The 24,096-nt window shown below is 39.1% G+C and overlaps 1 protein-coding gene across 6 annotated transcripts in view; it reads left to right on the top strand.

Moving 5' to 3' along the window:
* UBR1 (ubiquitin protein ligase E3 component n-recognin 1) overlaps positions 1-24,096 on the top strand; it is a 156,171-nt gene that overhangs the window by 96,495 nt on the left and 35,580 nt on the right. For 5 of the 6 annotated variants that reach the window (XR_012414843.1, XR_010588036.1, XM_015452723.4 and 2 more), the window contains 7 exons: positions 1,007-1,100; positions 2,235-2,384; positions 6,720-6,817; positions 15,253-15,343; positions 16,419-16,567; positions 20,115-20,170; positions 21,067-21,163. Coding sequence is in view for 3 of the 6 variants with exons in the window: in XM_015452723.4 (XP_015308209.2) it covers positions 1,007-1,100; positions 2,235-2,384; positions 6,720-6,817; positions 15,253-15,343; positions 16,419-16,567; positions 20,115-20,170; positions 21,067-21,163 (735 nt within the window). In the remaining 3 variants the exon portion in view is untranslated. Of the gene's footprint in view, positions 1-1,006; positions 1,171-2,234; positions 2,385-6,719; positions 6,818-15,252; positions 15,344-16,418; positions 16,568-20,114; positions 20,171-21,066; positions 21,164-24,096 lie in introns of those variants that run through there. The other variant, XR_012414844.1, reaches the window with a different exon arrangement.

Raw genomic sequence — 24,096 nt, 5'->3', positions numbered from 1 at the left:
GCTCACGCCTGTAATCCCAGCACTTTGGGAGGCCGGTGTGGGCGGGTCACTTGAGCTCAGGAGTTTGAGACCCACTCCTGTAATCCCAGCACTTTGGGAGGCCGGTGTGGGTGGATCACTGGAGCTCAGGAGTTTGAGACCAGCCTAGGCAACATGGCAAAACCTCATCTCTACAAACATATTAGCCAGGCATGGTTGCATGAGCCTGTGGTCCACAACAGGGTGAGACCCTATCTCAAAACAGACAAACAAAAAAAGCTCCTTAGAATAATAGTGATAATAAAGACTAGCATTTATTGAAAACAACATTGCCAGGCACTTGTTAAGTGCTTTATGTGTATTTACTTAATCTTCACAACAGCCCTATGAGTTAGTTATCACTATTGGTTCCATTTTATAGATGAAGGACCTGAGGCACAGAGAGGTCAAGTAACTTACCCATGGCCATGAGTTATAAGTGATGAACAGAATTTGAAATCCTCCATCTGTGCTTTTTTTTTTTTTTTTTTTCTCCTTTTTGTGGAGAACGGGGTCTCGCTATATTACCCAGGCAGGTCTCGAACTCCTGGGCTCAAGCTATCCTCCCGCCTCTGCCTCCCTGAGAGCTGGGATTACAGGCGTGAGCCACTGCGTCCTGCCATCTGTGCTTTTTTTAATGAGGTTGTAATTCCCCTAAGTATCCCTTAAAATTATTATTTATCAAATTACTATTAAAATTAAAAAAGTAAATTATATTGGAAACATAGAAAATCATTTAAATAACCAAGATAATGCAGATTAAACCCAATATTCAAGGTTAAAAAGTAAATCAAAGATAGAGTTTAGAATCATATCTGACAGGTTAGCTTTATGCTTTTCTCTTTTGTTACTATTACTTTTTTTGTTACTATATATCCTATTATGATATTGTGACACTTTGCTTGGACATTCCTAAGACAGTTTGTGATTAGACTTTAGACCTGATAACCTGTCTTTCTTTTTCCCTCCTTTTTATGCCTTGTACCAGAAACCCTAGACCCACTTTTCATGGATCCAGACTTGGCATATGGAACTTACACAGGAAGCTGTGGTCATGTAATGCATGCAGTGTGCTGGCAGAAGTAAGTTGTCCTTCTGACATGTTCTTGAAAGAGACTAGGAACATTGAAGTTCACTCAAGGCCACAAAAAGGCATGTTTTCTCATGTCTTCTTTCCTTTCTTCTTCTTTGAATGACTGAAACAGTTTTAATTACTAATTCTGTTTGCATGAATTATTATTATCAAAGTTGGAAAGTGGTGTGTAAAGTTACCAACTTTAGATTTTCACTGTTCCTTTGTGCTTGCTCTCCATAAACTAATCAGTTGCTCTTCATCAGTATTCATGTAAAAAAAGTAATGATTGGCTGGGCGTGGTGGCTCACACCTGTAATCTTAGCACTTTGGGAGGCCGAGGTGGGAGGATAACCTGAGGTCAGGAGTTTGAGACCAGCCTGGCCAACATGGTAAAACCCTGTCTCTACTAAAAATACAAAAATTAGCTGAGTGTGGTGGCACATGTCTGTAATCCCAGCTAGTCAAGAGGCTGAGGCAGGAGAGAATCGCTTGAACCCGGGAGGTGGAGGTTCCAGTGAGCCGAGATTGCGCCATTGCACTCCAGCCTGGGAGACAAGAGCGAAACGTAGTCTCAAAAAAATTAATAAGTACAACAAATAAATAATAAGTAAGTAATCTTTATAAAAATCTAATTTCCCTCAAAACATACTGCTGTGAAAAGTACCTTTGAAATAGAATAGGATGAATAGGACAAGAAGTTCTCATTCTATCTCTGGAAACTACAAAAATTCAAAAATGTAATTCCTGAGAAATCTTTTGTGTAGAGTTTACCCATTTGGCATTAGATTACAATATATAATTTTTCCAAGATAGCCCTCACTACTTCAGTTCATCATTAGAAACTGAGGAAAGTAGTGTCCATGCTGTATCACCATGCTTTTGAGGCAAGAGATGAGTTATGATTCAATAAACTTATTTAAAATTTATATCTGCTCTGATATATTTTCCAATTTATTCCCAAAATAATAGGCAACCTCTTTCTTCTATGATTACAACTTGTGTGTTTTTGCATGTATGTTCTAAAGATGTTTATTGAGGCAAAAATTCTAGATTTTTAAAACTTGGATTAGAGCAAGTAGAGATACACATATAGAGATGCATGTGTAGTTCTAAATGGGCCTGTATCTTTGTAATTTTGCAGATATTTTGAAGCTGTACAGCTGAGCTCTCAGCAGCGCATTCATGTTGACCTTTTTGACTTGGAAAGTGGAGAATATCTTTGCCCTCTTTGCAAATCTCTGTGCAATACTGTGATCCCCATTATTCCTTTGCAACCTCAAAAGATAAACAGGTATATTTTATGTTTTGGTTAATTTTTAAAAAGTTGGCCAGGTGCAGTGGCCTGTGATCCTTGCACTTTGGGAGACCGAGGTGGGTGGATTGCCAGAGCTCAGGGGTTCGAGACCAGCCTGGGTAACACGGTAAAACCCCATCTCTACAAAAAATAATAATAATAATAAGTTAGCCAGGCGTGGTGGCACATGCCTGTAGACCCAGTTACTTGAGCGGGCTGAGGTGGCAGAATCACTAGAGCCCAGGAGATTGAAGCTCCAGTGAGCCGAGATTGCGCCACTGCACTCCAGCCTGAGTGACAGAGTGAGACCCTGTCTCAAAAACAAATAGAAAGTTGTCTTTAGTTCTTTAATTTGTGCCTGTTTTTGTTAGATAACTTTTTTATTCTTCAAAGGAATTAATACTTTTTCATTTTATATCTTGTGTTATACTTTTAAAATGTGATCAAAAGCCTAATTTTTTTGGACTCTCAGAGAACTATAATGTTTATTTACTTGAATCTATATATTGTGGTTATATTTTCCAGCAGCCATTAAAGCAATAGAACTCTGAACTCTGCCTTAGCACTCACAAAAGGAGAAAAGATGCAAAAAAAATTCATTCCTTTCATATGGCCCTTTGCCATCATTAGATTTGCCAGTTGGAGTCTGATAGCTCGAATGATCCTTGTATTATTTTTAATTTCATTTTTCTGAAGATCCAAATGCTATAGCTCTAGAGATGTGGACAAATGTTAACTAAAAAAATTAAACAAAAACACTAGATTCATTTTATATATATAATATATATATATCATTTTATAGATATCTCTTTTAAATTTGTATATTCTGATATATTTTATATATTTTATATTCTGAGTTTTTAAATTTTTATATTCTGATCTGTAAATGGAATTTAACAGCAAATTATTAGTTTTTGTATGACAACTTGGAAATTTAATTATATATTTCTATATTCTCACTGTTCTACATGAGGATGACAGTACTATAATATTTATATTATTTCAGTTGCTTTAAAATGCAATGAATTTATAATGAGAAACCTGAATTCTGCTACAGAAAATTGTTTTGTTGATAAAAATACCTTTATGTCCCCATAAAAGTTCAAAGGTGATAGGTTTGGCGAGAAGGGTCAATATAAAGAGTTGTTCCGGCGGGACGTGGTGGCTTACATCTGTAATCCCAGCACTTTGGGAGGCTGAGGTGGGCGAATCACGAGGTCAGGAGTTTGAGCCCAGCCTGGCCAACATAGTAAAACCCGTCTCTACTAAAATACAAAAAAAGTAGTTGGGTGTGGTAGTGGGTGCCTATAATCCCAGCTACTTGGGAGGCTGAGCCAAGGAGAATCGCTTGAACCTGGGAGGCTGCGGTTATAGTGAGCCGAGATCTAGCCATTGCATTACAGCCTGGCTCTGTCTCAAAAAAAAAAAGAATTGCTCTAACCTTGGCTGGGCACAGTGCCTCACACCTGTAATCCCAGCACTTTGAGAGGCTGAGGCAGGCAGATCACCTGAGATCAGGAGTTTGAGACAAGCCTGGCCAATATGGCAAAACTCCGTCTCTACTAAAAATACAAAAATTAACCTGGCGTGGTGGCACATGCGTGTAATCCCAGCTACTCGGGAGGCTGAGACATGAGAATTGCTTGAACCCGGGAGGCGGAGGTTGCAGTGAGCCGATACCATGCCTTTGCACTCCAGCCTGGGCAACAGAGCGACACTCTCGTCAAAAATAAATAAATAAATAAATAAATAAATAAATAAAGAGTTGTTCTGATCTCTACTATTCCATGTCATTGATACACCTAAATTCAAATTGTCTTCTTCAACATATTTGGTAACATGAGAAAGAATTATCCTTGATTTGAGTAATTAATATATTTTAGGCATTCTGCAAAGCAAATGCTGCATTATCTTATTATCTTATTTAATTCTCACAGTAGTCTAGTGAAGTAGGTACTATTATTTCCATTTAAAGGAATTGGAGACTATGGATAGTTTTTATTTGTCCTAAGACAGATCTAAGATTCAAACCCAGACCTGACTCCTGACTCCAAAGCCTTACCTAACTGTACAGCAGAAGACAAAGATAAAGGAAATCGTAATAAAGTGACTTTCCAACTTCTTGTACAAGCCTTTTTTGCACAGTGGCTCCCCCAAATAGGATTATTAAACTATGTAAATTGTTCTCTAACAGAGTATTTAGCTACTTCTTTCTTTGATGTCTTTAAGGATCAGATGCTTCAGAGCAGTTCTTTCTAAATTCAGAAAACTGATCCTTACAACCAGTTCTCTTAGAACTCTGGCACACTTTTAATTTATAGTAACAATTTTGTTACTCAGGATCTGAAATACATGATTATACATAGCAGTTTTATTAGATACTTCAATTTACCCATATAATTGATTATATTTGCCTTTTTTGGATTTTAGAAAATCAGCATGAATATAATCTAAGATAGTAAAGATAAAAGCATATAAAAACTGTCAAAACTAAGATTTTGATTAAAAGTTTATAATATAAACTTACCAAAAAATTTAAAACTAATGAACTGGTGTCTGTAAAGAAAATTGGTTATAATCAGTCATAGTATATTTCCATTTTTTGAGAACAAAAAAAATTTCTTAGGTCAAATTTGTGCCCAGATACGTAAATTTTGGCACAGTTCATTATATATTTTACCTTTGCTCAAGACTATTATTTCAATAAAAAGATTCCTATTTTATAGTCTTTTTAATAACACTGTTTCTGGTCCTTCTTGGTTTTTTGGTTTTTTTTTAGATAGGATCTCACTGTGTGCTGGAGTATGGTGGTGTGATCTCACTCAGCTCATTGCAGCCTCAACCTTCTTGGGCTCAGATGATCCTTCCACCTCAGCCTCCTGAGTAGCTGGGACCACAGGCATGTGCCACCCATACCCCACTAATTTTTGTATTTTTTGTAGAGACAGAGTTTCACTACATTTCCCAGGCTGGTCTCTAACTCCTGGGCTCAAGTGACCCACTCACCTCAGCCTCTCAAAGTGCTGGACTACAGGCCTGAGCCGCCACTGCGCCCAGCCCTTCTTTGTTCTTAATAACAGTCTGTCTCAAGTCCCTTTCCTTATGTCCATTTTAGGAAGGAGAGACTGGCAATAAAAAAATAAGGCAAAATGTTGAGTAGTGGGAAATACTATGAGAAAGCTAAAGCAGTGGGTTAAAGGGCTGAAGACAGACTGGGGCATGAGGCTATTTATACACAGAGTTATCAGGGAGCTCTTCTCTGAGGTGGTGACATTGGAACAGAGACCTGAATAAAGTGAGGAATAATCACTGCTTTTCTCTGGGAGAAGAAAATTCTAAGCACAGGCTGTATCAAGAGCAAAGGCTTGGCTGGGTCGTGGCTCACACCTATAATCCCAGCACTTTGGGAGGCCAAGGCGGGCGGATCATGAAGTCAAGAGATCGAGACCAGCCTGGTCAACGTGGCGAAACCCAGTCTCTACTAAAAATACAAAAATTAGCTGGGCGTGGTGGCAGGTGCCTGTAATCCCAGCAACTCAGGAGTCTGAGGCGGGAGAATCGCTTGAACCCAGGAGGCGGAGGTTGCAGTGAGCCAAGATCGTGCCACTGTACTCCAACCTGGCGACAGAGCGAGACTCCATCTCAAAAAAAAAAAAAAAAAAGCAAAAGCTCAAGTTTGGAACCCCATCATCATGTTTGAGGCACAGCAAGAAGGCAGCATGGAATGGAGCAAGTAAAGACCAGATCATAAAAAGGATTATGAGCAAAGATTAGAAGTTGTGTAATCCTATTTACAATTTTAGAAAATTCTTCTAGCTGCTGTATGAAGAATTTATACTTACAATGAAACACAAGAGTAGAAGCAGGAAGAACACTTAGGAGTCTATTTAAGTAATCCAAGTGAGCGCTGATGTGACTTGGATTAGGGGGTAGTAGTAAGAGGTAAGTAGGAGTGATCAACTTGGGATATATTTAAAAGATAAAACCTGCAAGGTTAATTAACAGATCAGAATGTGGGGTGTGAGGGAATCAGAGAAATCAATGACAACACCTAGTTTTTGACTGGAGCAACTAGAATGGTGATTCCATTTACTGACATTTACTACCTGTGGGTGATTGGCATGTGGGTGGTGACTTATTTCTTGTAAGTTTAAAATTTTCTTCCCCTTCCAAAAAGCTACATTTTTAGACATGTTTCTGTGACCTAGGAAATGAATCTGGAGGAACTTAACTTTTTTATACGAAAATTTATCCAAGGAAATAATACAAATTCAGCTTTTCCATTTGACTTTGTACCCATGGTTGTAATAATTTTTAAATATCATTTTTCAGTGAGAATGCAGATGCTCTTGCTCAACTTTTGACCCTGGCACAATGGATACAGACTGTTCTGGCCAGAATATCAGGTTATAATATAAGACATGCTAAAGGTTTGCTTACATTTATTTTATATTAACTATGTGAAGATGGTGTCAGAATCTTTATTTTTTTAAAATAATTAATGTGCTAAAATATGGTTTTCAAGTACAAATTTCTTGAATATCAGGAAATAGAAGTTTTTGAAGCTAAGAGTAAGTTTGGCTTAAATTGCTTTATTAAATTTAATCGTTTTTCATACTAGGAGACAATACAGACAGTGATTAAACTATCAAGTCCATCTATCTGATTATTCCAAGCTGTCAGACTGCTTAGATTTAAATCTTCGATCCAAGATTCATCTAAATCACTAAGATCCACTTACTGTCTATGTGATCTTGGGCAAGTTACTTAAGCTCTGTGTGCCTCAGCTTCTTATTTGCAAATTGGGGATAATAATATTATAATAGTACCTTTTTTATTGGTTGAAAGATTAGTAGAGTTATTATATGTAAAGTAGAATAGTCCATGGTACCTAGTAAGTGCTACATGTTAGCCATTACTATTACTAATACTATTAATATGTGGTTAGTAATGTTTGTAATAACGAAAACATTTTAAAACTGTCATCTTATTTACATATTCTTTACAGTTGTGAGACAGGTATGGCTGTTAATGGAGACGTGCTTAAAAGGATAAAAATGGGAATTTTTTAAATACAGTGAGGAAAAGTTGTCTTTTGTTTAGGCCAATGGTCCCCAACCTTTTTGGCACAGGGACTGGTTTTGTGGAAGACAGTTTTTCCATGGATGAGGGGGATGGTTTTGGGATGATTCAAGTGCCTTACATTTATTGTGCATTTTATTTCTATTATTATTACATTGTCATATATAATGAAATAATTACATAACTCACCATAATGTAGAATCAGTGGGAGCCCTAAGCTTGTTTTCCTGCAACTAGATGGTCCCATCTGGGAGTCATGGGAGACAGTGACAGAATGTCAGTCATTAGATTCTCATAAGGAGTGGGCAACCTAGTTCCCTCACATGGGCAGTTCATAGTTAGAGTTTGCGCACCTATGAGACTCTAATGTGGCTGCTGATCTGACAGGAGGCAGAGCTCATGCAACAATGCCAGTGATGGGAAGCGGCTGTAAATTCTGATGCAGCTTTGCTCACCTGCCACACACCTCCTGCTGTGCAGCCCATTCCCAAGGTTCCCAACAGGTCATAGACTGGTACTCGTCCATGGCCCCGGGATTGAGGACCCCTGGTTTAGGCAGTGAAATCAATAGGGTGAAGACAAAGTCCAGTATTTTAAAAATTATCTTCTCATCCCCTCTTTGGATCTGAAATTGATGAAAACTATACCTAGAAAATATTCCAGAGTATTTTTAGGTATTCTACTCAAAATATTGATGTCTTATTTCTACATTTCATACCTTTCTGTATTTATCCACATTTTCCCTGATTATTTTACCCTCTGTTATGCTTTAATTATGTCCTTTCAGTTACATACTTTTAAGGAAAATAAAGGATGTATACAAAAGCTACAAAGGAAAAAATAGGGGTGATGGTTTTATTTCTCATCACCATAGTCTAAGTTACAAAGGTTTTTTGTTTGTTTTGTATGTGGGGGGGGGGTTGTTGTTGTTTGTTTGTTTGTTTGTTTAGACAGGTCTCACTCATCACCCAGGCTGGAGTACAGCTCACTGCAGCTTCAACTTCCTGGGCTCAGCCTCCCACGTAGCTGGAACCGCAGGCTTATACCACCACACCCAGGCTAATTTTTAAATTTTTTGTAGAGACAAGGTCTCGCTATGTTGCCCAGGCTGGTCTCAAACTCCTGGACTCAAGCAGTCCTCCTACCTCAGCCTCCCAAAGTACCGGGATTACAGGCATGAGCCAGTGTGCCCAGCCTAAGTTATCAAGTATTTATTAAGTGTTTAATCATGCATTCAGCACTATTTGTTCCCTGCTTTGTTGACCTCATATGTGTGCATGTTATGCAGTTAAGAATGATACAAGAGGAAATAGCATTAACAGCCTGATTTTATTGTATAAAACAGTAGGACTCATAGAATTTTTAAGAAGGAATTGATCAGTAGGGGCTGAAACAGTAAGGGAAGATGTCATGGAGAAAATTAGATTTGATTTGACCTTGTATAAAATTTGGATGTGTGGTAGGGATAAAGGAGAACCCAGGTAGAAAACAGAAATGTTTTTAGGGAATTATGAGCATGACATTTTCAGAGACATTGAAAAAGCCTGGCCTACCTTAGTTGAGAGTACACAGTGGGGAATAGTGGAGAATATGGGGCAGTTGTGGAGGTTTGTAAGAATTTGAACTTGGTCATTTAGAAACACAGAATGATGGAAGACAACAGTCAGCAATGAATGAGTCTGGCAACATCCCGTCAGTTTCCCTCCTCCTCCATTTTATAACAAAACCTTTTCCACAAGTGGTGCTAATGAGATAACAATATGTTAGGTGGAAACTCTTCTAACGAAAAACCTTATATTTGTTAAGAAGTGATTTTTGGCATGTACTTGCTACTTTGCTACTTGTTTTAAGCACCGAGAAGCAATTCAGTACAAGAGATTCTTCTTAATTTTTACAGTAATTTAAAATGACTTGACATATGTGAATTTAGTTTCTTTTTATTAAAAAAAAATGTAGATTGACATGTTGGTTATACATCCTGAGTTTTAGGTCTCAAAAATTCAGCCTTAAGTCAGTTTTTATTGTTATTTTGGCCTCTAAATGTTTAATTGGAGGTCTCAAACATGGCATTAAGTAGAAAGATCACTTTATTAGCAGTAGGACCTCTGTGACCGCCTAAAGAAGTAGAAGAGTGATTAGGCCGGGCACAGTGGCTCACGCCTGTGATCCCAGTACTTTGGGAGGCCGAGGTGGGCGGATCATGAGGTCAGGAGATCGAGACCATCCTGGCTAACATGGTGAAACCCCGTCTCTGCTAAAAAATACAAAAAATTAGCCAGGTGTTGTGGCGGGAGCCTGTGGTCCCAGCTACTCAGGAGGCTGAGGCAGGAGAATGGCGTGAACCCAGGAGGCGGAGCTTGCAGTGAGCCGAGATCGCACCAGTGCACTCCAGCCTGGGCGACAGAGTGAGACTCAGAGCGAGACTCCGTCTCAACAAAAAAAAAAAAAAAAAAAAAAAAAAAGAAGTGTAAGAGTGATTAGTATCTTTTTAAGCATATTCACTAATTTACTTAGAAGCCTATATTTTTAAGGGAAGAAAATACTGAACATAATCTAAGGAAAAACTATTGAAATAAAGAACTTTAAAAAAGAAATCATGAAATGATTAAAATTTTTGAGCAAGTGACTAGCATTTATTCTGGTAGCTTTTTAGTGTGGGAGTGGTGCCGCAGATAGATTGGAAGAGTGAGGAGATAACTCAAGAAGATTAATCAGGAATCAGTTGCACTGGTCCTACCATGAGATGGTAAGAAGTGGTGGTATTAATAGTAAGCATTGACAAGTTTGCTCTGAATGCTTATTGAATGACTAATTGTTTGGGGGAAAGAAACAGCCAAGAGATTGTAAAGGAAGGATTGCAGAGAACGTGTAAACATTTTATCTATATTGCCTAGTGTATTGGGGAGGTTAGGAGAAAACACAGATAATAAATTCAGTTTCTATTTATTTTCGTGCTGTGTTGTTTTGGTACATAAGTAGAATTAAACAAAAACATAGTGATAGTGGGAGATTTTGCCAGATCTTTCTAAGACTATGGCTGGTCAGGTAATCCTAAAATAAATAAGGACTTAGAGAATTTTTAAAATTAAGCTTGATTTTGTAATATATTCTACAGGAGTTTGTTCCTATTGGAAAATATATTTTTATCAAATGCCCATGGAATTTTTTTTTTTTTTTTGAGACAGCATCTTGCTGTGTTGCCCAGGCTGATCTTGAACTCCTGACCTCAAGTGATCTTCCCACCGTGGCTTCCCAAAGTGTTTGGATTATAGGTGTGAGCCACTGTGCCCGCCTGTCCGTGGATTATTAATAACAGATTGATTAATATAAATTAGGCCATGTAAGAATCTCAATAGTTTTCAAAAAGGGAAATTATGTAGGACACATACACTATCTACAATACAATAAAATAATACTTAACAAAAAAGAGCTCAAAAACCTAACAAATTAGGAATTTTTAAATACTATTCTGTATAACTGTTGAATGCAAGGAAAAAGCTAAAGAGAGATGGAGAAATTAGTGACTATTTAGCAATTAACAACAATGAGAACACCACAGATCAAAATCCATGGAATATGGCCAAAACCATACTTAGAAGACAGCTCATAGCCCAAAAGAGACGATGCTCAGATTGAGTTTATTCTAACAGTGCCTTGATGGAAACTTCTTAAATGAATAGGTTAAAGATGAAAACTAATATGATCATTATAGCCTTTTATTTATTTATTTATTTTTGAGATGGAGTCTCGCTCTGCCCCCCAGACTGGAGTGCATGGTGAGATCTTGGCTCACTGCAACTACCGCCTCCCAGGTTTAAGCAATTCTCGTACCTCAGCGTCCTGAGTAGCTGAAATGACAGTCGCCTGCCACCAACACCTGGCTGGTCATTATAACTTTTAAAAAGACATTTCAAACCAGGTGTGGTGGCTCACGCTTGTAATCACAGCACTTTGGGAGGCTGAGGCAGGCAGATCTCTTGAGGCCAGGAGTTCGAGTCCAGTCCGGCCAACATGGTGAAACCCCGTCTCTACTAAAAATACAAAAATTACCCAGGTGTGGTGGCGCGTGCCTGTAATCCCAGCTACTCAGATGGTTGAGGCAGGAGAATCTGAGGCATGAACCTGGGAGGTGGAGGTTGCAGTAAGCCGAGATTGCGCCAGTGTACTCTAGCCTGGGCGATACAGCGAGACTCTGTCTTTTTTTAAAAAAAAAGACATTTCATAAAATCCAATATCTAATTCCTCATACTTTCACAGGATACGAAAAACCACAACAGCTCAAGTCTCTGAAAAGTAAAATAGCAGGCAGATGGGAACTAAAGTCAAAATTTAAGAATTATCAGTACATTTAGTGAGTTTCCTGAGGCTTTTTCCTCCTTTATTTCCCAACTTTCACCCAAGAACAGCTGAGTTCTAGAACTGTACAATAAGCATGAATAACAAAAATCCATGAGAAATGCCATCTCTTTCTGGTCAGAGGATCAGGAAAAGAAGCCCCTCATAGCCAGAATATAAAAGGAGTGTGTTTATTTTTAATTTTTCCTCTGGCCTTCTCCCAAGGCCAGCCTCAGGCATAGAGCTGCACAGCCATGGTGGCCACACAGATGCCCATAATCCCAGGAGAAAACCAGTCTCTCTGGTGAGGAACTGGGAAAAGGGGCTCCTGTGTTCCAAAGAGTACAAGGTTAATCATCATCATTTTTTTCTGTCTTTGCCTTGTGGCTTCACGCCAAGGGCATCCGCAGTCATAAATCTGACTGACAGCATAGTAGACTAAAACTGAGAGAAACATGTTATTTTGGCCAGAGAAACTGGGGGAAAGGGCCCTTAGGAGCTAGAAAGTGGGAGGGCTAGGGTGGGAAATCCCTAAGAGGAGAGAACTGTAGAAGGGGAATCTCATATTTTTGAGGTCAACATAAGTTCTGGGCTCACCTCCAAGCTGCACATGTACAGAATAGGCTCAAAGAGGCGTAACCAAAGTTTTGAGAAGTAAGCTTCATTTAAACCATCACTCAAGTCCTAGACTAACCCCACGAGGAGTACATGTGCTGGACAGATCAGAACACCACAGCAAAGGCTCTGAAAACTAACATTGGAATCACCATCCACAGAGAATGAGACAGGACTTGTTGGACCTGAGTTTATTACCGTCTAAAACACTTTAAAACTGTATATTTTTCCAGAGGTTTTTAACAGGACCAGAACCTCCCAATGTAATATTCTACATATACAAGATAATAATCCAGAATTACTTGACATACAAAGAACCAGAAAAATCTGACCGATTCTCAAGGGAAAAACAACCAAATGCCAATCCTGAGATGTTTTAAATGTTAAACTTATCGAAGAGTTTTAAAGCAACTAGTTAACCTTGAAACATAAGTTGAAGGTGAACACTCTTGAAAGAGTTGAAAGAGGCCGGGCGCGGTGGCTCAAGCCTGTAATCCCAGCACTTTGGGAGGCCGAGACGGGCAGATCACGAGGTCAGGAGATCGAGACCATCCTGGCTAATACGGTGAAACCCCATCTCTACTAAAAATACAAAAAACTAGCCGGGCGAGGTGGCGGGCGCCTGTGGTCCCAGCTACTCGGGAGGCTGAGGCAGGAGAATGGCTTGAACCCGGGAGGCGGAGCTTGCAGTGAGCTGAGGTCCGGCCACTGCACTCCAGCCCGGCGACAGAGCAAGACTCCGTCTCAAAAAAAAAAAAAAAAAAAAAAAAGAAAGAGTTGAAAGATAGAAGTTACCAGAAAAATAGGAACTAAAAATACCAACCCTATGGAGATAATAGAATTGAAAAAATACTGGATGAAACAAAAATTAACTGGATGTGCTCAATAGTAAACCGAAAGGCTAAGCACAGTGGCTCAGGCCTGTAATAACAGCACTGTGGGAGGCTGAGGCAGGAGGATCGCTTGAGGCCAGGAATTCAAGACCAGCCTGAGCAATATAATAAGACCCCATCTGTAAAAAAATAAAATAACAACAACAAAAAAAATAGCTGTGTTTGGCGGTATGTGCCTATAGTCCTAGGTACTTGGGAGGCTGAGGCAAGAGGATCGCTTGAACCCAGGAGTTTGAAGTTACAGTGAGCTATAATGATGCCACTGCAGTCCAGCCTAGGCAACACAGCAAGGCTGTGTTGTTTCAAAAATATATATACTAGACTGGAGATGAGGTAAAGTGTCCATGAATGTGAAATTAGATCAGTGGAAATTATTCAATCTGGAGAACAGACAGAAAAGAGATGGGGGATAAAAATATATAACCTTAGGGATCTATGGGACAATTTTTTTTTCAATCCAACATTTGTGTCATTGAAGTCCCAAAAGGAAGAGAAAAATAATGCAGAAAAAAAATTTGAAGAAATAATTGGCTGAAAATTTCCCAAATTTGGTGAAAGACAAATTTGCAGATTCAAGAAGTTCAGTAAATCTCAAGCAGATAAGAAAACCACAGTCAGACACATCATAAAGCAAACTGCTGAAAACAAAAAATAAAGAGCCAGGCACAGTAGTGCATGTCTGTAGGCCCAGCTACTTGGGAGGCTGAGGTGGGAGGATCCCTTGAGCCAAGGAAATTGAAGCCAACCAGGAAAACATAGTGAGACCTCATTTTTTTTTTTTTTTTTTTTTTTTTTTTTTGAGACAGAGTGTCGCCCTGTCGCCCAGGCTGGAGTGCAGTGATGCGATCTCGGCTCACTGCAAACTCCACCTCCTGAGTTCAAGCGATTCTCCTGCCTCAGCCTCTCAAGTAACTGGGATTATAGGCGCCCGCCACCATGCCAGGCTAATTTTTTGTATTTTTAGTAGAGATGAGGTTTCACCATGTTGGCCAGGCTGGTTTTGAACTCCTGACCTCAACTGATCCGCCCGCCCTGGCTTCCTAAAGTGCTAGGATTACAGGTGTGAGCCATCATGCCTGGCGGAGACCTCATCTCTTAAAAAACAAAAAACTAAAAATCTTGAAAGCAACCAGAGAAAACCCGTTTCATGTCGGGAAATAGCATTTGAATTTGACAAGGCAATGGAGCTATGGAGAGGTTTAGTTTTCACACAAGGTTGCAGTAACAGTAAGTGGCAGAACTAGGATTCAAACCTAGGCAGCCTGGCTTCAGATCATTTACTCTTATTCACTAATATATGCTGCCTTATCAAGAGAACATTTATGCAGTCATTAAAAATGGCAAAATAGAGGGAGAGTTACTGATATAGAAAGATGTCCATGATCTACTAAGTGCAAAGGCAAGATGTAGACTAGTGTTATATCATGTCATCCTCTTAAAAAATATAAATATGTAATAATTGTGTGGGGAACAGAAGAATATCACCCAAATGTTAACTGTGTTTATCTGGATGGAGAAACTTGTTAATTATTCATTGCTTATTAGCATATCCTGAGTTTCCTAAAATGATCATGTATAATATTAAAAAGCCAGAAAGCCTGGGCACAGTGGCTCACACCTGTAATCCCAACACTTTGGTAGGCCAAGGTGGGAGGATCTCTTGAGGAGTTCAAGATCAGCCTGGCCAGCAAAGGAAGATCCCATCTTTACAAAAAAATGGTTTAAAAACTAGGCAGTCATGGCGGCACCTGCCTGTAGTCCCAGCTATTTGGGAGGATCGCTTGAGCCCGGGAGGTTGGAGCTACAGATGATCATGCCACTGTACTCCAGCATGGGTGACAGAGTGAGACTGTCAAAACAAATAAATAAATGCTAGAAAACTGTATGTCAGACTAAACTCATTCATGATTTTTCTTTCTTTTTCCTTTTTAATTTATAAGGAGAAAACCCAATTCCTGTTTTCTTTAATCAAGGAATGGGAGATTCTACTTTTGAGTTCACTTCCATCCTGAGTTTTGGTGTTCAGTCCTCGTAAGTATCTAAATAGTTAAGAGAACTTTGTAAATGATTGTGAAATAAGAGTAGGAAACAGTGTAGGCTTCCATCTTTCCTTCCTTTTTTATTTGTAAAATAGTTTATCCCATTTTCTTGTTTCTTTCTCTGTTTGTTTTGTTTATTTGTATTAACAAAATGAAGTGGTTTGATATGTTAAAGTAATGTATATTAAGGCGAACTACACCTCTGAGTAACATTTTTAACCAACAAAAATGCCAATTCTCTGTGGTCCTACAAGAGGACCAAAAATGCCAGTTCTGTCTGGTCCTACAAGAGGACCAGAATTATGAGACTTCGTTTAAAATTACATCTAACTTGCTTTGCAACTTTCTGAAAAGTCTCAGGTCACTCCATGCCACCACCAGTTCATTTTTTGTGTATGTAAAATTGAGGCCTTCTGTCCTACCTCACTCATTAGGTTATTGGAGAGATGTAATATACCCAAATCAGGTATTATTATTTCATTAATACTGAGTATCCAGGGTAGTTTTTCTAGTTGTGATCCCTGTTTATCTATCCCATTGCTACTGAAAATACTTGTTATAAGTGGAAGTTGAGAAAACTGGAAATTATCACTCTAGGTACATGGTATTATCACACATATACACAACACAAACACATACACATATCTGTCAACACAAAAGTACTTCTTTGGTTCTTTTTCCAAGCACCAAAACTCGTTAGGTCAGATTTGTTCCTCTGAATTTTATTCCTTCTGTGTTCAGTCTGTTTTTTAATTAGAACCTGAACCCCTTCTAGCTGTGAGCATTTGCTGCATCTTTTACAGGAAGTGAAGTTATGTTGGTCATTACCATTTTATAAGAGCTATTTCTCTACCTTTAAAAAATACAGTTCTCCTCTTCCAATTTTTTTCCAGCTGAATAAATCTTCGGAGGCTCTAATCTCTAATTTGGCAAAGAGCAGTTTACTTACGTTGAGAGCGGTTAAATTGTTTCTATTGCTCCAGGACTTAATTGGACTTCTTACTAAGTAGGTCCTACTAAGTAACTCCTTTTACTAAATCATACAAATTTTCTTGTTTTATTTATAGGATTAAATATTCAAATAGCATCAAGGAAATGGTTATTCTCTTTGCCACAACAATTTATAGAATTGGATTGAAAGTGCCTCCTGATGAAACGGATCCTCGAGTCCCTATGCTGACCTGGAGCACCTGTGCTTTCACTATCCAGGCAATTGGTAAAGCTCATAAGAAAACTGGTTTGGAGGTTTCAGTGAGACAGAATTAACATTGATCATTCATTCTTAAATTCCTTTTTTCACTGATGGGCCAGAATAATTTGACTTGTATGACGACTATTTGTATTTCAGTGTATTTGTGTGGCTCATGCCATTTGGTCTGATAATTTTTTTATATTGATCTCTTTTTAACTATGATCGTCGCCATATGAAACATAAGTTTAAAAAAATATTTTTAAAAAGCTGGGCATGGTGATTATGCCTGGGAGGCTGATCTTTGGGAGGCAGAGGTGGGAGGATAACTTGAAGCCAGGAGTTTGAGACCAGCCTGGGCAACGTAGCAAGACTGTCTCTACAAAAAATTAGTCAGGCATGGTGGTATGCACCTGTAATCCTAGCTAATCAGGAAGCGGAAGAGGGAAGATCATTTGAGCCCAGGAGTTTGAGGCTTCAGTGAGTCATGGTTACACCACTGCACTCCAGCCTGGGCAACAGAGTGAGACCCGGTCTTTAAAAAGTGTGTGCATGTTCACACACACACACACATATATTGCTTTAGTATCTATATTAAAGGAACAGCATGATGTTAAGTTATAGAGGTTCAAGGAAAAAAGACAACTCAGAAATGCTCAGTAATTTTTCTTTCTTTTATCCTTTGAGAGAAGACTTGAGGGGAAACCAAAGTTACCCAAAAATGAACAGAAAGGGGAAAGGAAGACTGAGGCAGTTTTAGAGATTAGCAGGCAGAAACCAGCTCTAAAGGGAAGCCTACTATCAAATTCTCTGCCGTATTGAAAATTTCCCATAGGAAAATGTAGCAGTGAGGGATCACTTAGATTTCTTAAGTTAGTGCACTTGTTCATTATAAGGACAAGGTCCAATATTACATGGAAAAAATTAAGAATGGTGATTCTTCCCTGTCTTTATCCAAGCCAACTTTGATTTCCCTTTCCAATACATGTATTTTTGGTAATTGTTTTTAATGGAGTCCATTATATTTTCTTCATTTAAATATATTTTTTAACAAGACACTTATAATTTGAATTAAATAGCATGAAGCCAAATTTTTCCCAAAACCTTCCTACATACTATCATTAGTTTCTTAATAGAGTTTAAGAGTCACTTCCAGTGCTTTGGAAAAGGCAGGTTCCAGGCCACGGGCGCCTGCCCTGAGCAGACCCCCTACTGGTGTCCTCAGAGGGCTCCTGTGGGTGAGTTCATTGTTTGCCCCAGTGAGCCCCCGCCTACATTGATCTTAGGCACATAGGGCCCATCCTGGCTCTGCCCCTGCTGGGATCCAGTCGCTGCCCCAGGGGGACTGATGGGCAGAGTCGCCCCGTGGCTAGGCCGTGACCATCCCTGTCAGGACCAGACTCTGCGTTTGGGCATCTTGGGTCGAGCCCAGCACCATGCAGGGCCGTGGGAGCTGAGGAAGTGCCGCTCAGGAGCTGGGGTCTCCACTCCACCGTGTGCCCTCCAAGGATACCCAGGGGGCAGTGGGCTGGTGGCTTCCTCCTGCTTCCTGTCAGAGTCAAAGCACAAATCCTCAGAGTGGGCTCAGGGGCCGAGGCAGCCCAGGGAAGCTCCAGGTGGGGACTGTGTCTTCCTGGGGTTGGTGCCCTCTGGCCGGGGCCCTTTGCTGGCCTGTGGTCCCTGGATGCTGCTGTGGTGTGGCCTCCCACCTGTCTGCCTGGTGGAGGGAGGTGTGGGGGTGGGGACGTGACTGAATAAAGCCACCGTGGGTGGATGTGCTTGGGGGGAGGGGGGAAAGTCACTTCCAAACCTGTTAGACTTAAATTATGGGTATAGGATAATACATCAGTTTATATTTGCTATGATTCAATCAAATGGGATATAGGAAAGGCGAGGTTTATATAAAATAGAATCTGAACAAATCGATAAGAAATGTAAAGCATTCTTCGGAGTCATGACATGTTAAGTCTATTCAGACTTTCAGTGAAGCTATTTCACACTTTCCTATTTTGGGGAAGATAAGCATTAGGAAGTCAAGAATTTCTGTTTAGACCTTGAACATTAAAAAGGGGGCATAGTCTGTTATAAAGGAGATAAGAAATTCACTGCTGATGGAGCTGAATCTTTTCATATGTGGTTCTATAATCTAGTAATTGGATTCCATTTGATCAATATCATATTGTGTTCACTATTGTGCTTTTTCCATCAAGCAAGCATAGTACTGTACTTTATTCTTAGTACATAAGCAACTAACTTATCTCAGTCCCTGTGGGGATGGAGAGACATGTACAGAATGCATTGGCATAGGATAATAGTTGAGGAATCAAAACAAAGCATCCTTTCAATTACTGTTTATGCAAAGATGAAAAAAAATGCTTCCACACTCATATCTGCTGCTAAGGATCAGTGAAAATAAGAGAATTTAGAAATAAATACCATGGACAACAAAACACAAATCCATGGTTTTGGTATTTTCATTTTCTCTTTTTCTTTCTCTCTTTTTTTTTTTTTTTTTTTTTTTGAGACAGGGTCTCACTTTGTTGTCCAGGCTGGAGTGCAGTGGCGCAGTTACAGCTCACTGCAGCCTTAGCCTCCCCGGGCTCAGGTGATCCTCCCACCTCAGCCTCCCGAGCAGTTGGGATCACAGGCATGCACCACCACAGCTAATTTTTGTATTTTTTGTAGAGATAGGGTTTCTCCATGTTACCCAGGCTGGTCTTGAACTTCTGAGCTCAAGCAGTCTTCCTGCCTCAGTCACCCAAAGTCTGGGGATTACAGGCATGAACCACCGCACCTGGTCTCATTTTCTTTTTTTTCCTATTGATCTTTTCTAATTCTTTTAAAATTGTACCCGAGGTCGGGCGCAGTGGCTCACACCTGTAATCCGAGCACTTTGGAGTGCTGAGGTGGGCGGATCACCTAAGGTCAGAAATTCGAGACCACCGCTAACTTGCTGAAACCCTGTTTCTACTAAAAATACAAAAACTTAGCCAGCGTAGTGGTGCACACCTGTAATCCCAGCTACTCAGGAAGCTGAGGCAGGAGAATCGCTTGAATCCAGAAGGCGGAGGTTGCAGCGAGCCGAGATCGCGCCGTTGCACTCCAGCTTGGGCAACAAGAGCGAAACTCTGTCTCAAAAAAAAAAAAAAAAAAAAATTGTGCCCAAAAGAGCAAGAAGTTATTTATGTCTGCCTTACATATTATTTTTAAACAAAATAGGCTATAATTACATATATAAATTACTTATTTTAGAATTTTTTGCATAAAAAAGATGCTGAAATGAGAAGAAACAATCCAGGCTGCTTTTTTCCCCCCAAGCATTCTTTATAAGATTGCTGCAGGGACTTTATTTTTTATGCTAGTAATTTGTAAATGATATGCATTTGATTCTCTAATATTCTCTCACTCAGAAATTGGAAAATTTTAGCAAAGACTTAAAACACAAGACTTTGAAGGGGAAAAATGCAAATCATCTCATCAAAAATATAATTAAGGAACATTTGATAAAAAGTACAGTATATAATTATGGCACTATTCAGGATTTATTATTTTTATGTTTTTTTAATTCTTTGAGAAAACCTGTTGGGAGATGAAGGAAAACCTTTGTTTGGAGCACTTCAAAATAGGCAGGTATGTATATTCCAACAAGGTACATGTAACTCATGGCATGCTGTTTTTTTTCCCCCCCACAGTTTATTATTAAAAAAAAAAAAATCTTTACTCCTTTTCTGTAAAAATTAGCAGAATTCTATAGGGGAGAAAAGGAGCTGCCTCAGTCTTATAGGAAACTGAATAGTGTATGCACTTTACAGAGCTTACTCAATCTCAGAGGTTAAGTGTAATTCATACGGAGATTTCATGTGATGATTACTTTTTCTCCCTTTGTTACACTTCAAAATCCTGATGTTTTCTATATTTTTCCTTCTCACTAATTTTGCACCATTATATAACATTGAGTATTAATGCTGACTTATCTCTGGATGAATCATCATACTGAATTCAAAAATAAAATTAAGCCATTACTCCTTGATGGGCAGATACTGACACTACTGTAGGACTCTACTCCTGCCCCAGGCCTAAACCTTTTAACATAGTGATCCCTGGAAAACGGTACTAAAGAAATATGCGGAGTAGCCCTGGGGAAACAAAAGGGGTAACTGAGGTTGCCATCCCTTGCTTCCCATTTCCCTCTTATTTTTCTGACACCTGGCACAGAAGACTAGAAGACTTTTGGTCCACAGTGTGCTCAGCTCTGGGGAAGATGAATACTTTTTACATGAGAATTAAAATAATTATAGCTTTAATACCACTTTTTTATCAGAAAATCTGTTAGAAATTTAGCAAGGCCATAAAACCTTGTACAGGTATTAAGAATATCGTAATTTATTTGCAATGATATAAGGTATATAATGAGTCTGCAGCTAATTCCGACAAACTAGAGTTCGTTTTTACCAAACTCTTAAGTGAATGAGTTAGGTCTCTCATCTTTCCTCATCTTTTTATCTTCCCTCTCTTTTACAATCTAGCATAATGGTCTGAAAGCATTAATGCAGTTTGCAGTTGCACAGAGGATTACCTGTCCTCAGGTCTTGATACAGAAACATCTGCTTCGTCTTCTATCAGGTAGAGTCTTCTCTGAACTATTATTATGTATTGTATTATTTTTATGTCTTTTTCTATTGCATTTCTGGCAGTGTATTTCATTAGGAAACAACACATGCTACAATAATTTTGAGCTCTCAGTAATGAAATTTTACCACCTACAGAAGTCATGCAAAAAAACAGATAAACACGTAGCTGCCTCTGTAAAACTTGTGATCTTATTATTATTATTATTTTTGAGAGGGAGTTTCGCTCTTGTTACTGAGGCTGGAGAGCAATGGCGCGATCTCAGCTCACTGCAACCTCCACCTCACGTGTTCAAGTGATTCTCCTTTCCTTCCTCAGCTCTCTGAGTAGCTGGGATTACAGGCGTCCACAACCACGCCCAGCCAATTTTTGTATTTTTTTTTTTTTTTTTTTTAGCAGAGATGGAGTTTCACCATGTTGGCCAGACTGGTCTTGAATTCGTGTCCTCTGGTGATTCGCCTGCCTCCACCTCTCAAAGTGCTGGGATTACAGGTGTGAGCCACCACTCCCAGCCTTCATGACCTTATTTTTAAAATCTGTATTTTCCAAATATTTTCAACTTATGTTTCTTCTACCTACCTAGGTTATTGAACCAATGTCTACAACAACTAACATCCATGTATCCCCAATCCAATTAGAAAAGGGAGCAATGATGTGGATAGATCATTTTAAAATATGTTTAATTTTGTTTGTGGGTCAAATTCTTATGAAATAATGGAAATGCTACATTCAGTAATCTCAGAACTCAGTTCCATGCCCATTTCTTTGACAGGCTGGCTATAACAGCTAATCTTCTCAGATTCTGACAAGTTAGAAATTTACTAAGAGCTCATATGGTGATCTCAATTAGTATAAAAATAAAGTGAAGGATAAGTCATTACATAGCATTAGAATGATTTTGCTTTCCTTTTGGTTATCTGCATTTCCATCTGGGCATTTGAAGTCTACTGTAAGCTCCTCTGTACCCAAAGAGACCAGCCTTAAAGAGAGTTGTTTGTAAATCTATTTGTTCATAAGTCCCAATTGTCATGAGTAGGGTAGTTTCAGCATGCACTTCCCAGATATATTTCTGACAAATAAGAGTTATTCAGATTTTTAAGCTTTAAAGCCAGGCATAATTTTCTTGTAGCTAAACTAGCAGACATTTTTTTTTCCCGCAGCAAAATAGACCTACTTCTTTACCTTGAAAATCTATTGAAGCCAATAGTGTTTTTCCTTGTCAATCCCCGCAAGCTTCTTAGGGAGCTCTTCCGAGCAGCTCTCTGCTCATCCTGTTGATGTGGAGATTCCACAACTCCTCCCAAGGCTGCCACTCAAGTTTTGTTAGAACTTCTGCCATGCTTAGCTTTTATATTTTCAAATTGACTTCCAGGTGTCTCCTGAATTGGCTTCATGCTAATAGAAATCTAATGTTGATACCGTTCCCCTAGTCACACACATAAAAGTTTTCCCTTCTTTCACTTACTTTTTTCTCTTCTTGGTCAGTTGCACAGGCCCAGAACCTTCCATATGTCACATGTGCCTGTCTTTGTTTTTAGGACCTCTTTCTGTTGAACAGTTTATCCTATTTGCATATCACTATTTTGTTTTTGTATTTTATTTTTTTGGTATCTCTTTCATTTCAGTCATTATTTAGATACTTACTAATTCTTACAAATAGTTTCACTGTTTTTGCACTTATTACACATTATGGGATTTACAATGTTTAAAACAGCTTATTGCCCAGCATGGTAGCACATACCTATAATCCCAGCTACTCAGGAGCCTGAGGGGGCGGATCCCTTAAGCCCAGGAGTTTGACACCAGTGTAGGCAGTATAGTGAGACCTTGTCTCAAAAAAAGCACCAAACGAGACTAACATTATCACAGATGGGAGAGACTAAAATGATGGTGTATAATCAATACTGGAGGAATTTCTGTAGTATAGCTTTATGCCTGTATATTAAAGTTTTTCATAGGAACATTTATTAGAGGAGCATTTTTATTTGTAAGATGTTAGGGCTATCAGATATGTTCCTTGCCATTTTAATGCTTATGATTGAATTAAAGAAGCAGAACCTCTCTAAAAACAAACATAAAATAGCCAAATGCCAGATATGTGCTTCACTAATACACACTTCAAAAATTGAGACAAGTGGCTGGGTGCGGCAGATCACGAGGTCAGGAGATCGAGACCATCCTGGCTAACACGGTGAAACCCCGTCTCTACTAAAAATACAAAAAATTAGCCAGGCATGGTGGCGGGCGCCTGTAGTCCCAGCTACTTGGGAGGCTGAGGCAGGAGAATGGCGTGAACCCAGGAGGTAGAGCTTACAATGAGCCGAGGTCACGCCACTGCACTCCAGCCTGGGTGACAGAACGAGACTCCATCTCAAAAAAGGAAAAAAAAAAAATTGAGACAAGGAAGAAATCACTTTGGGACTCTGCTGTTATCTCCTCTAACAGGGTAGGATTTGAATTGAGCCTTGAAGGGAGTACACACAATAGATAAATTGAGAGGAACAGAAGCTGCATTCCAAAAGACACAGGGTGCATTTGAACAAACACCGAGGAGGTAGGAAAGTATGTGATATGTTCAGGTAGACAGGTTTGATAGGAGTAATGGCATCTACAGATAGAGAAGCATGAAGTTTTTTTTAAATAAAATTACAGTGACTTAAATGCCCCAGCCATAAGTTTGAACTTTATTCTTTAGGTAATTGGAATTTTTTGAAATGTTTTGGACAATGGTATTCTGAGCTTAATTTGATATTGAATAGGTTGGATTGAAGGAGGGAAAAATTAGAGGTAACATATGCATCTGAATGTGGTAGCAGGAATTAGGGAAGACATTGGTGTGGGCTGGGTTAGGGGCAAGATTTTGAACTAAAATGAATAGCAAAAAAATTGAGAGAAATAAGGAAGTTCAGAATAGGAGCTATTTTCTA

The sequence above is a fragment of the Macaca fascicularis genome, chromosome 7 (assembly GCF_037993035.2).
Source record: "Macaca fascicularis isolate 582-1 chromosome 7, T2T-MFA8v1.1".
In the NCBI taxonomy this organism is placed as follows: Eukaryota; Metazoa; Chordata; class Mammalia; order Primates; family Cercopithecidae; genus Macaca; species Macaca fascicularis.
This window is presented reverse-complemented; position numbering and strand designations above follow the sequence as displayed.